General features: G+C 31.7%; 1 protein-coding gene across 1 annotated transcript; it reads left to right on the forward strand.

Annotated features, from left to right (window-relative positions):
* Positions 1 to 10561: 10561 nt before the first annotated feature.
* Positions 10562 to 12889, forward strand: LOC143058675 (uncharacterized). Its single transcript, XM_076232140.1, has 3 exons — positions 10562 to 11081; positions 11488 to 11774; positions 12490 to 12889. The coding sequence occupies exons 1-3, from the start codon at positions 10727 to 10729 to the stop codon at positions 12781 to 12783; spliced, it is 936 nt and encodes a 311-aa protein (XP_076088255.1). The 5' UTR covers positions 10562 to 10726; the 3' UTR covers positions 12784 to 12889.
* Positions 12890 to 13234: the final 345 nt, after the last annotated feature.

A 13234-nucleotide genomic window follows, 5' to 3' on the forward strand; every position in this document is an offset into this window, starting at 1 on the left:
TGTATCAGCTCTTTGGACTTCCGCTCAGCCTCTATGTCTGATAATGATCTCTCGGGTCTATACCTCGTATCAAATGATTTATCAGCTGATATTGATGGTCGATACACATTATGATACATATTTTATCAATTATTATTTCTCACATTCATATGATTGCTTTCCTTTCTGTAACCCTTTGAACGAAATCAATGTTTTTTTTTCTCGTTCGATTTACAATTCAAGCAGTAATATTAAATTAGTATCAGTTGGTAAGTATCTTTTAACAGAAATTTTGACAACTAACCTAGTCCTATAATATAAGACTCTGAAGGTTCATATCATTTACATTCAACGTTTTTTATCGGATATTGTTTTTTTTACTATCAATGTTGAATCTGAGGTTCAACATTGATAGTAAAAAAAAAATATCCGATAAAAAACGTTGAATGTAAATGATATGAACCTTCAGAGTCTTATATTATAGGACTAACAACTAACCATGTCACTACGGAAGCCGACAAGGGCCATTCAAAAAAATAATTATGTCGTAATTACGACATAGCATGTCGTTATAAAGACATCGCTATGTTGTAATTTCGACATAACATGTCGTAATAACGACATCGCTAGATATATAAAGGATATGTATTACGATTGCCAAGAGATTAAATGACTCGGAAATCAACAACTATAGGTCATCATAATGCCCCTAATAATCAGAAAAGCCCTGTGTCTGCCACATGGCATTTCGGGGACTCTCCCCTTTGGTATCTTTCGTCCCTATTTTATAGCTGACTATGAGGGGGCTTTTCTAATAATTGGTGGCATTATGATGACCTATAGTTGTTAATTTCTGACTCAAATTTAAAAAAAAAAAAATTATGTCGAAATTACGACATAGCAATGTCGTAATACGACATGTTATGTCGAAATTACGACATCGCTATGTCGTAATTTCGACATGATTTTTTTTTTTTGTAAAAATAGAACACTTGGAAACTTAATACTTATGTTTTCTTTAAAACTTTATTTGTTTTTAAAATTATTTTTTTTTTTTTGGATCTTAAAGATTTTAGAATGAGGCAACCAATTTGTACGATTAGAATAAGCGCTCAATCATTAGGAATTGAGACTGATAGATATGCAAAAATGTTAGTAAAAATAGAACACTTAGAAAATGTTAACACTGTACATTAAATAAACTTAAGGATGAGATACACTTTGTGACTGAATTCCCACTATATGTTTATAATAAAAATTGTTTTTTTTTTCACTCAAATTTCATTAACCTGCAATGTTTTTTTTTAATCTTTTGACATTTTCATGGCTATTAGCACAAGGCAACTTAGATGTATATAAATGTTTGAGATAAGGAGAAGTTAAACCATAATAATTACAAGTTAGTCACACTTATACTTATTTTGAGTGGTATATTTAATAGATGTTATATTATCTGGTTCTGTCCTGGCCTTATATAATAGTTATTGTAAAACGGCGTTGTTTTCTTTTATGCTTGTCAATTTATGTCTTATCTCAGTATGTATTTGTATGTTATTTGATAAATGCAAATGTATAGGTACGTCCCTTTAATATGAAAATAAAGTAATAATTATCTGGTTCTGTCCTGGCATTATATAACAGTTATTGTAAAACGGGTTTGTTTTCTAATCTTATGTATTTGGATGCAATGTTTTGGGCCCTTTAATTTGAAAATAAAGTATTCTTAATCTGTCTTAACCATCTACCGTACAGACGATTAACCAGATGATCAAGGATTGAGTTGTGTAAAATACACTGGTCAAGCACTTCTCTCGGTCTGGTCATTTACTACTGAACTTACTATCAATTATAGAGAATCCGAAGATATTAGAAAAAGTTTCAAAAGAATCGGGTTTGGATATTGAATTACTATATGACTTGTTATTTTTTGTGGAAAATTATGGCTTGCAGCTCAGCACACACCTGGATAAAAAATGTTGAATATAAGCCCGACGTTCGCTGCTAAACCCTACTGTAACATCACTGTCCTCAGATAATGACATGATACGGACAAGGGGAGACTTACCATTTTGAATTAACTCAAGACCACTGTATCATACATTGTAGAAGATGATAGGTATTTTATGTTTTATTTTATATTTTAGACTTCATTTTATGCAGAACCAGCATGTACAAAGTGTTCCCAAAAGAGAAATCTAAAACGTATACGAATTAAAAAAAAAAACAATATATTTTTGTAAATCAATTTTTCCAATCAAATACCCTTAAATAATCAACAGTTAAAATAACAGTAGTTAACTGATTGACAAATATCGTAAATCTGTTTTGCATATTTGTTTTGAATATAAAAGTTAGATGTAGACCCGAGGGAAACGCATGAACCACGAAATGTTGAATATAAAAGTTAGATGTAGACCCGAGGGAAACGCATGAACCACGAAATGAGCGAGACCGATCATGCGTCTCCAATGTGCATGCGTCACTCGTCACCTCACACCACCTGACACCTCACCATAAATTAAAAGGAATTATAACTCAAAATGCAGATTAACAAATCAGATGATTGTTCTCATGTATGTGAAGAAGTTCCAATACCGCTAAAAGAGGATCTTTTAGCACACATATATGGGCGTGTGCTTAAAGAACTTAGTACTGACATCGCACCCATAATAACATTTATCTTTGAAAAACCCCAGAACACCGGAAAAATACCTTCTGACCGGAAGCATGCTAACGTCTGCCCAGTCTTAAACAACGGAGATAAACCCTATCAACTACAGGCCTATATCCCTAACATGTATCCTATGTAAGATCGTGGAGCACATATTAGCAAGTAACCTCATGGCACATCTAGAAAATAACATTCTATACGATCTTCAACATGGGTTTCGCTCCTCGATATCTTGCGAAACCCAGTTGGTATCATTCATACAAGAACTGGCAAAATATAGCAATGATAACATTTAAACTGACGTAATTTGGATTGACTTTAGTAAAGCATTTGAAAAAATCCCTCACAAAAGACTACTTTTTTAAACTTAAACACTATGGTGTCGACAACAAAACATTGAATTGGATAGAATAGTTATCAAAGGTACCAGGATTATAATTTAGTACGCCGACGTGCTTTTCGTCTACATACGACTCATCAATGACGCTCATATCAAAATATTTATAAAGCCAAACAAGTTCAAAGTTAGAGAGCATTGAGGTTCCAAAATTTCCAAAAAGTTGTGCCAAATACAGCTAAGGTAATCTATGCCTGGGATAAGAAAATCCTTAGTGTTTCGAAAAATTCAAAGTTTTGCAAACAGGAAATTTGTAAATGACCACATTATTGATATTCATGTCAACACCGAAGTTTTTCTCTCATTCGCACACAAACGGTATTACTAGAAGGCAGCAAATACATGTCACATCAGGAGTACTTCAAGGAACATGCTAGGTCCTATCCTATTCCTCGTGTACATAAACGATGTGAATGATTATATTAACATGACACTCTAAGACTCTTTGCAGATGACAGCATTATTTACCAAACCATAAAACATAAACATGACTAAGAAAAATTTACCTAAGAAGACCTAACTGCAGCAGCTAATTGGGAAGAGGACTGGCTCATGTCCTTCCATCCGGACAAGTGTTTAGTCCTCCAAGTAACAACAAAGAAAACCCCTCTCCCATATGATAACATCTTACATGGGCATACTTTGCAACAAGAAACATCTACTAAATATCTTGGCTTAACAATACAAACTGATTTAAAATTTAACAAACATACAGCAAATGAAAATAAACAACAGAATTTTATCAGAAGAAACATTAAAGTCAGCTCACAGTCAGTTAAAGAAAAGGCCTATATCTCACTTGTGAGACCAAAGCTAGAGTATGGTAGCTGCATATGGGACCCACATACAAAATCACAAAAATTTCAAATAGAAATGGTCCAAAGACGTGCAGCAAGGTATACATGCAATCGATACTATAACACCAGCTCTGTGACAAAGATGCTTAACCATCTCAACTGGCCAAAACTTGAACTAAGAAGAATAAGAACACGACTTATGTTTTTCTTCAAAATTATACACCATCAAGTAGCAATATACCCCCACGAACTTGTTAATACCACCAGACAGTCGAACAAACAATACACTCACATATCCTCATTCAGGCATATACAGGCAAACAAAGACTCATATAAAAATTATTCTATCCAAGTACAAAAATCCAATGGAAACTTTTACCAGTTACTACTGTCCAATGCACCACATTTGATGCCTTAAGAGAACAGATTCCTACATCTGTTCTCAACCAATACTACACCATGTAATTGTAACACCGTGTGAAAATCAAAAACAAGTAATTGTTTCTTTCTTTATTTTTTTATGTAAATATATAATTGTAAATTTTACCCACGCATGCACGGCACATAGTCATCAATATTATGATGGAGTGCGGAAACTGAAAGAAGAAAAATACTAGAGGAACATACAAACTCATATATGACTAAAAAAAAAGGAAAAAGACTAAAAGACTAAAAAAAAGGAAAAAGACTAAAAGACTAAAAAAAGTACACAAAACACAACAAAGATAACTAAAGACTGAGCAAGTCGAGCTTCACCAAAACTGGGGATTATCTCATGTGCTCTGGAAGGGTTAGCACATTCTGCTCCATATGTGGCACCCATCAAATAAAACATTAATAAGACATAGAGGCGTCGTATTAGTCAACGTATGCCATTATGGTGACTGTACATGTTTTTTAGGTCTTTCCACCTTTCCGTGATAGAGACTTAAGGTATTTTGATTTGAGATCCTTGGTCCAAATAAATGAAAATTAGGTCAAGGTCAAAGGTCAAGGTCATATTATAATTATTTTGATTTTGGCTTATTTTCGCTTAATTTCAAACTCTGTATGACATATCGACAACTTATTTTTACTTAATTGTTAGTTGCGACATGTCGTTACTTATATATTTTGGTTGAATGGGTACGTAGATAATTAATGGGAGTTTTTGCCCACCTTACATTTAGAATTACGCGTAAAGTGATATTACTCTTTAACCAAACATATTAAAGACCTAGGATCTTTTGATTTAAGGTCCTTGGTTTGTAACCTTCAAATTGAGATCAAGGTCATAGGGTAATAGGACGTTCTAGATTTTGACCTTTGCTTTAAATTCATATTAATACATCATAATTAAAGCTATAGGAACTGACATTTTAAACTGATTTTTCATATTTCAATATCAAAATATATCTTTACTAGTGGAAAGACCTTCAATTGTTCTCTTAATATATTATTGCTTTCATTTTGACTCTGGTCGATAGTTGTGTCATTGGTTACCATAGCGCAGCTCTATATTTTTACAATAATGTATGTTGTGTTTATATATTTTTCTCGACTTAATCCTTTTAATCGGTATCGTAAAAAGAAACCATAAGAATTAAGTTTATTTCACATAATACTCATTGTAATACCGAAATGACTGTTTTTTAAATGAATAAACAAAATGTAATTTCAACCGTTTGAAGGAACTGAATTAGATTGAAATTAATTTCTTCTAGTTGTCTGCCCATAGACCGTTATATTTATATTCCCGCGCTTCATGGGATATAACCATTCAGCACGACAGGGCCGACTGGATTAACACTGGTGGTACGCGGATGGTCGTAACTAAAAGTATCGACCATCCGGAGATGGGAGACAACTCTAGGAATAAGTTTTTCTTTTCCGATTTTCGTGCAGTAAAAGGTTCATTTGAGCCAAACCGATTGTCTCATATACACTTATCGTGAGTGCGTTGATATTGAAACCACATTTGATAGACAAAATCATTCCAATTTTCGTAAAATAGTCATTCAAAAATTCGAGCATGATGGTCGTAACTTTAAATGTGTGATGGTCGTAAATTCAACTATAATGTTTTGGATGATGGTCGTAACTTTGAAAGATGACCGTAACTCGAGTATTTAGACAAACTTTTATTAATGTATTTTCAAAAGTAAAAGTAATAAACTCAGATGTCATATATGATTTGTTACAAACAATATTATTTGTTACTATGATAAGGCAGCAACCATTTGATTTTCTGGGGGGGGGGGGGGGGGGGGGGCTATGGTTTTTTTTGGAAAAAAAAGTTTGTTTCCAGTTTTTGGAGAAAAAAATAATTTGTTTTTGATTCTGAGAAAAAAAAATTGTTTGTTTCACGCTCAGCTGCCACTATATGTAATGCTAAAATTGAAAGAAAAAAAATTGTTTTCGACTTGTCGCGAAAAAAATAAATTGTTTTTCGCCGTAGGTGAAAAAAAAAGTTTGTACAGAAAAAAAAACCATAGCCCCCACAGAAAATCAAATGGTTGCTGCCTAATGGTATGCAGAAATAAAGCTGGAGAACACACACAGTTCTGATGTATTCCAAACGCTCATCATTTAGGAGTAACAGTGAAAACTTATCAACTCGCATTAAGCCGAAAAGTATGTTAGGGTTGAGTATTAATATATTTTGTTACTGTACGTTAAGGCATAAAATTATTAAATGCACGTGTATTCGCTCATATTTTTTTTTTTTTTTTATTTTCGACTTTTTTTTATCTGCAATTATGTCGGCAGATGAAATTATTAAACGTACAATTCTGAACAATCATCTTTAAATCTTAATCAGCTATTGCAGTTCTTATTAACTATAGGCCTTCAAATATTCGGCTTTTGGTGGTTCATGCGGAAATTAAATCCACAAATACACTTTGGAGTCCTGGGTTGAGTTCAATATCGTAACAGCTACGTATTGTGCTACGTAGATTTTGACTATTGAACGTGTAGCTATAGACTAGTTGCTACATAGATATTGATAGCAGCTACGTACCCAGGATTTTTTTTAACGTGCTGTCTTTATTTTTTATGGATTACATAACGATTATATATTGCGGTATATCATTGATATTAGTTCTAAGTATTGGTACGGAATGAAAACTGAATCCATTGTGTCGCAATGAAAATTGTATTAACCTTGAAAGTAGGAATATTGTTGATATATATATTTTACACTGCTACACGCGCTGAATTTAAGAGTAAAATAAAATACTAGTTTGTAGCCAGGCTTAAGCTTGTAACCAGGATAATATGTCAGAGATTTAGGTAGAACTAAATGTACTGCGGTACCACGGTATGCAGGTTGAACATTGTGTGTATGTTATATGTTTATATTGTATGAATGGCTACACGCTACTCATGGACTTCGTAATGGACATAACTGTCAACCTTATTATCAGCTTGATTTCACCAAATAACAATATGACTTCTAAAAATCCAGGCTAAAAATAAAGCGTATGTTCTTTAACTCAGGTACGGACCTGAGAATTCACGGGAATGGTCTAGTCTAGATAACGACCTTCATAACCTATCAATATTAACTTTTAGATTATTTTGACTCCTTACTAATTCTCTTTCGACTTTTAAATGTATTAATCTTAAATTGCAGATTTTAAAAAAATCAGCTAGTAGGTACATCCTCAATAAGTTTTTGCAATGTTTATCTTTTCAAAAGATGCAAAATCTATAGAAGAAAAAAAAACAGGATAGTGTTATTTCATGTGATGTCCAATTTATTAAAAATGCCTTTCCTTAAAATCATTTATTTTGTAATTAAAAATTATTTGATACATTTCGTGCTTTTTATTTCTGACTAAGAATTATCATAACCAAGGCTGTGTTTCTTGTTTTAAAATGAATTCTCCACTTTTGAGAAATTTACATTGTTAATGAATTTAATCGCTTACATTAATTCAACTATTTGCCTCTGGTTAGTTTTATACATTATATTTTCAGTATATATGACTATCATTTCATCTTGTATTGTTTCGTTCGATTTGTTCCAATTTTCTTCCGTTTCGCACTTTATAGGTACCCCTCTCTTCATCCCTTTTAGTTTTTATCATTGGTGAAAACAACTTCGCAAATATATAATATAGGGTTATTGCATGAATATTGGGGAATATTGTCCCGAGTAGAATTTTATATTGCACGAGCTTGCGAGTGCAATATATGTTCTACGAGGGACAATATTCCCAAATATTCATGCAATAACCCTTTTATTGTATAGCAATATAATATTTGAAAGTAAAAATTGTTTTACACTAAAATTTGGTCGTTGGTGACGTCATGAATTTTGAAGATTTATAGCACTAGTGCAATATTAGAATGTACTGCACGCTAACTTTTGGTTACTTTCTGTGGGAAATATTATATTGCTATACAATAATATAATATATTCATATAATAAAAGACACGTTTAAAACTCTTGACTTGCCTTGTTCGGCCCAAAACATTTTGAAAATTTGAAATGTTAATCTAATTTGAAACTTTAATCAAAATTCCCCCAAACTAATATTTGACAACTTTTTTTTGAATTGATAAGTGTTAAGGAAAATTACGAACTAGAACAGTATATCACATCAAATCTGTCTAAACAAGAACGATCAGCTCTTTCCCAATGAAGATGTGGGATTCTTCCTATACGCATTGAGACTGGAAGGTTCCGTAACGAAGCGCTACCAGACCGAATAAAGTGTACTGTGTGAAAAGCAAGAGGTCGAAGATGAAAAACATTTTATGTTAAACTGTCCATGTTATGACAAACTTAGACAAAGGTTTCTACATATGGCCGCATTAGACAATTTTAGTAACAATAGCGAAAAACTTATCCATTTATTGAAATACTAACAAATTCAAACTGCAAAATTTGTAAAGTTAGCTTTCATTCATAGAAAAAAACAACTTTACGTCTAATTCTGTATTTTTATTTGTAAACTTTTACGTTTCCGGATATATTATATTGCTAAAGTGACATATAGGTCCAATGGGCCGGGTGTAAATATCAAATTGCTATGTATATAATTTTATAAATGTATGGTGTGATACACATGTCATTATAATAAATAATTACTTACTTACTTACACGGATTGAAATTGCTTTATTTTACGTTGTATGTAAAATTTTTAAAAAATCATCAGAATTACATCATATAATATATGTATACAATAAAAGACACGTTTGAAACTCTTGACTTGCCTTATTCGGTCTTATTTGAAATAGAGCTACGACCATCACACCTTTTCGTTACGACCATCCTCAACATTTTTGTTTTTTTAGTTACGACCATCATGCTCGAATTTTTGAATGACTATTTTACGAAAATTGGAATGTTTTAATGCATCAAATTTGGTTTCAATACCACCGATCCACCGAATAGTATGTATGAGACAAGCGGTTTGACTCAAATGAACCTTTTACAGCACGAAAATCGAAAAGAAATAACTTATCCCTAGAGTTGTCTCCCATCTCCGCTTACCACCAGTGATTAGACGTGTTTTCCCAAGTTTTATCTTGCTTGTGTGAATTTATTTGATGACTATATGTTGTCGACATGATTAAATGTATCATAATGTGCAATTAAAATCAGCACATGGCACTGTCGTGTGGGTATTCAATTTTAACTTTAGTTTGGTTTTTATTAGTGTTACTATGTGTATAGAGTTGGTAGAAGAACAAACAAAATGATCCCACAAAAACAAAGAGCTATGGTATTTGTTGTTGTTGCTTCTATCATAGGCTCTTTAATATATATTTTTGTTTGATTGAAATTGAATATAAAAAAGTCTATGTCACATACGTAAGATGTTGTTTCGTCAATTTAGAAATTTCCATAAAATAAAAATGTTTTTGAAGGCATTCTATAACATAGTTTTACATTTAACGCGGTTTTTTAAGGAACACTTGGAATAATAATAATAATAATAATAATAATAATAATAATAATAATAATAATAATAATAATAATAATAATAATAATAATAATAATAATAATAATAATAATAATAATATAGGGTTATTGCATGAATATTGGGGAATATTGTCCCGAGTAGAATTTTATATTGCACGAGCTTGCGAGTGCAATATATGTTCTACGAGGGACAATATTCCCAAATATTCATGCAATAACCCTTTTATTGTATAGCAATATAATATTTGAGAGTAAAAATTGGTTTAAACTAAGATTTTGTCGTTGATGACGTCATGAATTTTGAAGATTTATTGCACTAGTGCAATATTAGAATTTATTGCACGCTAACTTTTGGTTACGTTCTGCGGGAAATATTATATTGCTATGCAATAATAATAATAATAATAATAATAATAATAATAATAATAATAATAATATTATTATTATTATTATTATTATTATTATTATTATTATTATTATTATTATTATTATTATTATTATTATTATTATTATTATTTATCAAATCCTTGGTTTTGACAAATATACGTTAAATATGCGTATCACTTAGAAATAGATTTCCATGTCCAATTTGAATGAATCATTTTAATGTTTACAAACCCGATAAGTTAAAAAAAAAAAAAAAAAAACAAGCGTGTGCTGTTCGAAAGGTTTGACATATCGAAATGTGTGATCAATATTTTTAATATGACATTTAAATATATTATTGACAGATTATTATTAAACAGGAGTTCAATTATTGGTCGCCGTTATTTTCCGATGTTTAGTCGGTAGTTTACGTGAATAGTTTATAGTAACAACCTAACAACGGGATCAAATATTTACCGTTATTCAATCAGAACAATTGAAATTTAAAATTCAATTGTGTTATTGCTTTTTCGTGTCGTTAAATACTTCTCTTGTTTCACGAAGAAGTTATTCTATTGAGAAAAACCACAAAGCAAAGATGGGATGCAAACAATCTAAACTTGCTGGCCGAATTCAGCCTGTTGGACCGGCTTCTGTCAAAACAGACAATTCTAAGAGAAACGGAAGAGAATTTGATGTAGACCACAAATCTGGCAAAAAAATACGAAAATCTAAATCACAAAATAGTAAACAGTTTGGCTCTAGTGTAAGTCTGGACGATGATAGATCGATAGCAGATTCCGAAGACAGAGGATTCTCGGCTACTTCTAAATTTTCTAAAAAGAGTGGAGACTCTGGACTAGAAGCTGACTATGCATTTGTTATAACAGAAGATTCAGATCCAGACAAAGTTCAACAAATAGAACAGGAATTCTGCGGAAATGAAAACCTAGGTAAGTCCATACACCACATTTTATTAAATGTTTACATGTTCAGCCTAATATAGACCACTTTTATAATATTATCAGTTGTCCAAAGATTAATGTTGACACACATGTAACACTTTAAACATTTAATATAATAACATTCCAAAACAGTTAAAAATACATGCAAGTTATTGTCTTGATTTGTAAAGATAAAATGTATTCTGAACAGATGATTATATATTCTTTTGAAATGGTAATTCATTTTTATTAGTCTGACTCTTGCAATACATCAATACTGGTATTTATGTATTTTATGTCATTTATAATGTCTGACTTAAAATAAAACAGGGTCTAACTTTTTGAAACGTTTCTAATTTGCCATATATAACTTTTGCACTTTTATAACGTTCTCAATTAATTTTTATTTCAATAGAACTTGCATTGAATGGAACCCCATGTCCCGTTAGAACTAGTGCTAAAGATCGAGAACGAATGGAGGAAGCCATGATCCTACAGTCATTACGTGAGGAAGGGTTGATAACCAAACAACAGAAAGCAAGCACGAATTATGCTACGTTCGAAATAGTAGCTGCCGACACAACGGGTGAAATTAGACCCCCGCCAAGATTGGAAAAACTAGAGCGAAGGAGAAAGAAGAAAAAGATACTTACAGAGGAAGAAATTAAAGAAAAGTTAGAGAAAGCAGAGAGGAGGAAAAGGGTAGGTTCTGCTCAATAACAATATACTGGCTTAGGGAAAGATGTGCCTATTATTTTTCCTTTAAATTTTACAATAAAATTAGCAATAGCTGTTCATAGCGGATATAAATTTCCCGGCAAAAAAAGACACAATCAGATGATTTGAGAAACCCAAATAAAAGAGAAAACTATCCAGTTATTCTTGTATCAGAAGAATGGGTATTGTCACATTGAAGGGCTCTTGATGGAGAAACGAGACGTTTATATATAGAAGAAGACATACTAATGTTATTTTACAAAACAATGAAACTTTAACTGTTCAGAACCCCCCTACAATGTTAAATCTACAAGTTATTTGTCCTAAGCGGGATATGCACCAACGCCTGTGTGCCTCAACTACATCTGCACTCTGGCCGTTGATACAATTATATATATATTTATATATCTAGTATTGATAACATAAATAATTGAGTTCAAAAATATGCTTATAAGTCAATTTGTCACATAATGATTTCATTACTTACACATTTGGTCCATTTGGCAATGAAATAAATTATTCATTTTATACTTATATGTCATATACATAATTATATGTTTTATACCATATCGTTCAATCCATTACTGTGAATATTTATTTTTATTGTCAATCGCTTCATAAGTTTAAGGAGTGGTTTCAACATTACAGTTATGTACTTGTTATCGCCATTTGTTAATTATTAATTGGGTTTATTTTGTAGAAAAAGGAAGAAGAAAGATTGAATAAAATCAAAGATTTGGAGAAATCAAATACGAACAACTGTTTAGAACTTTTCATGGTTGCGCAAAAACAAAAAGAAGAAACAGTCAATAAAAAATTAGACACCGCCGCTGAAAATAAAGAGAAAAAATTAAGGGAAATGAGAGAAAAACAATTGGAACGTGAAAGGCGAGCAGAGCGAGTACGACAACGAAAACAATTGGCGCTTTTAGAAAAACAAGGACTTATGGAGGAGGACAGTAATATACCACGTGGTAATGAATTAGAATTTTGAACATAATCAACATCAACGCATCACAAAGGAAGCATAATTGTGTCATATGACTCTTTCACAAGGTCTCATAGACCCACGCTTGTACGGGTCCAGCCATCAGTGTCGGGTCCGGGAATAACTCATACTTGTTTCCCATTTGTGTTGTTTTTCCTTGCTCAGTATTAATATTGTATCCATATTTATTCAGGCAATTTCAGTGAACAATAAGAACTAATTGAAAGAAAAGTCGGTCATTTTAATAGTAATTAAATATGATTGATTTAAAATCAACGTACATTGTAAAGCCTTTTAAACTAAGTTATATGGAATACAATTACCTAACAGTATTACTTATTGTTGAATGTATTGCTAAAGATTAAATTATATTAATGTTTTAAAGCACGTATTAAAAAATATGAATAAGCAATGTGTTCTTATTGTAGCGGTTTAATTATAATTAAGCTTATTATAC

This window comes from Mytilus galloprovincialis, chromosome 1 (assembly GCF_965363235.1).
Source record: "Mytilus galloprovincialis chromosome 1, xbMytGall1.hap1.1, whole genome shotgun sequence".
NCBI classification, from domain to species: Eukaryota; Metazoa; Mollusca; class Bivalvia; order Mytilida; family Mytilidae; genus Mytilus; species Mytilus galloprovincialis.

What these genes read in the sequence shown, in the direction of transcription:
- LOC143058675 (XM_076232140.1), top strand. Translation starts at nt 10,727, where the DNA reads ATGGGATGCAAACAATCTAAACTTGCTGGCCGAATTCAGCCTGTTGGA. An exon ending in CTGCGGAAATGAAAACCTAG is followed by an intron (nt 11,082 to 11,487) that starts GTAAGTCCATAC and finishes TTATTTCAATAG; the next exon opens with AACTTGCATTGAATGGAACC. An exon ending in AAGCAGAGAGGAGGAAAAGG is followed by an intron (nt 11,775 to 12,489) that starts GTAGGTTCTGCT and finishes TTTATTTTGTAG; the next exon opens with AAAAAGGAAGAAGAAAGATT.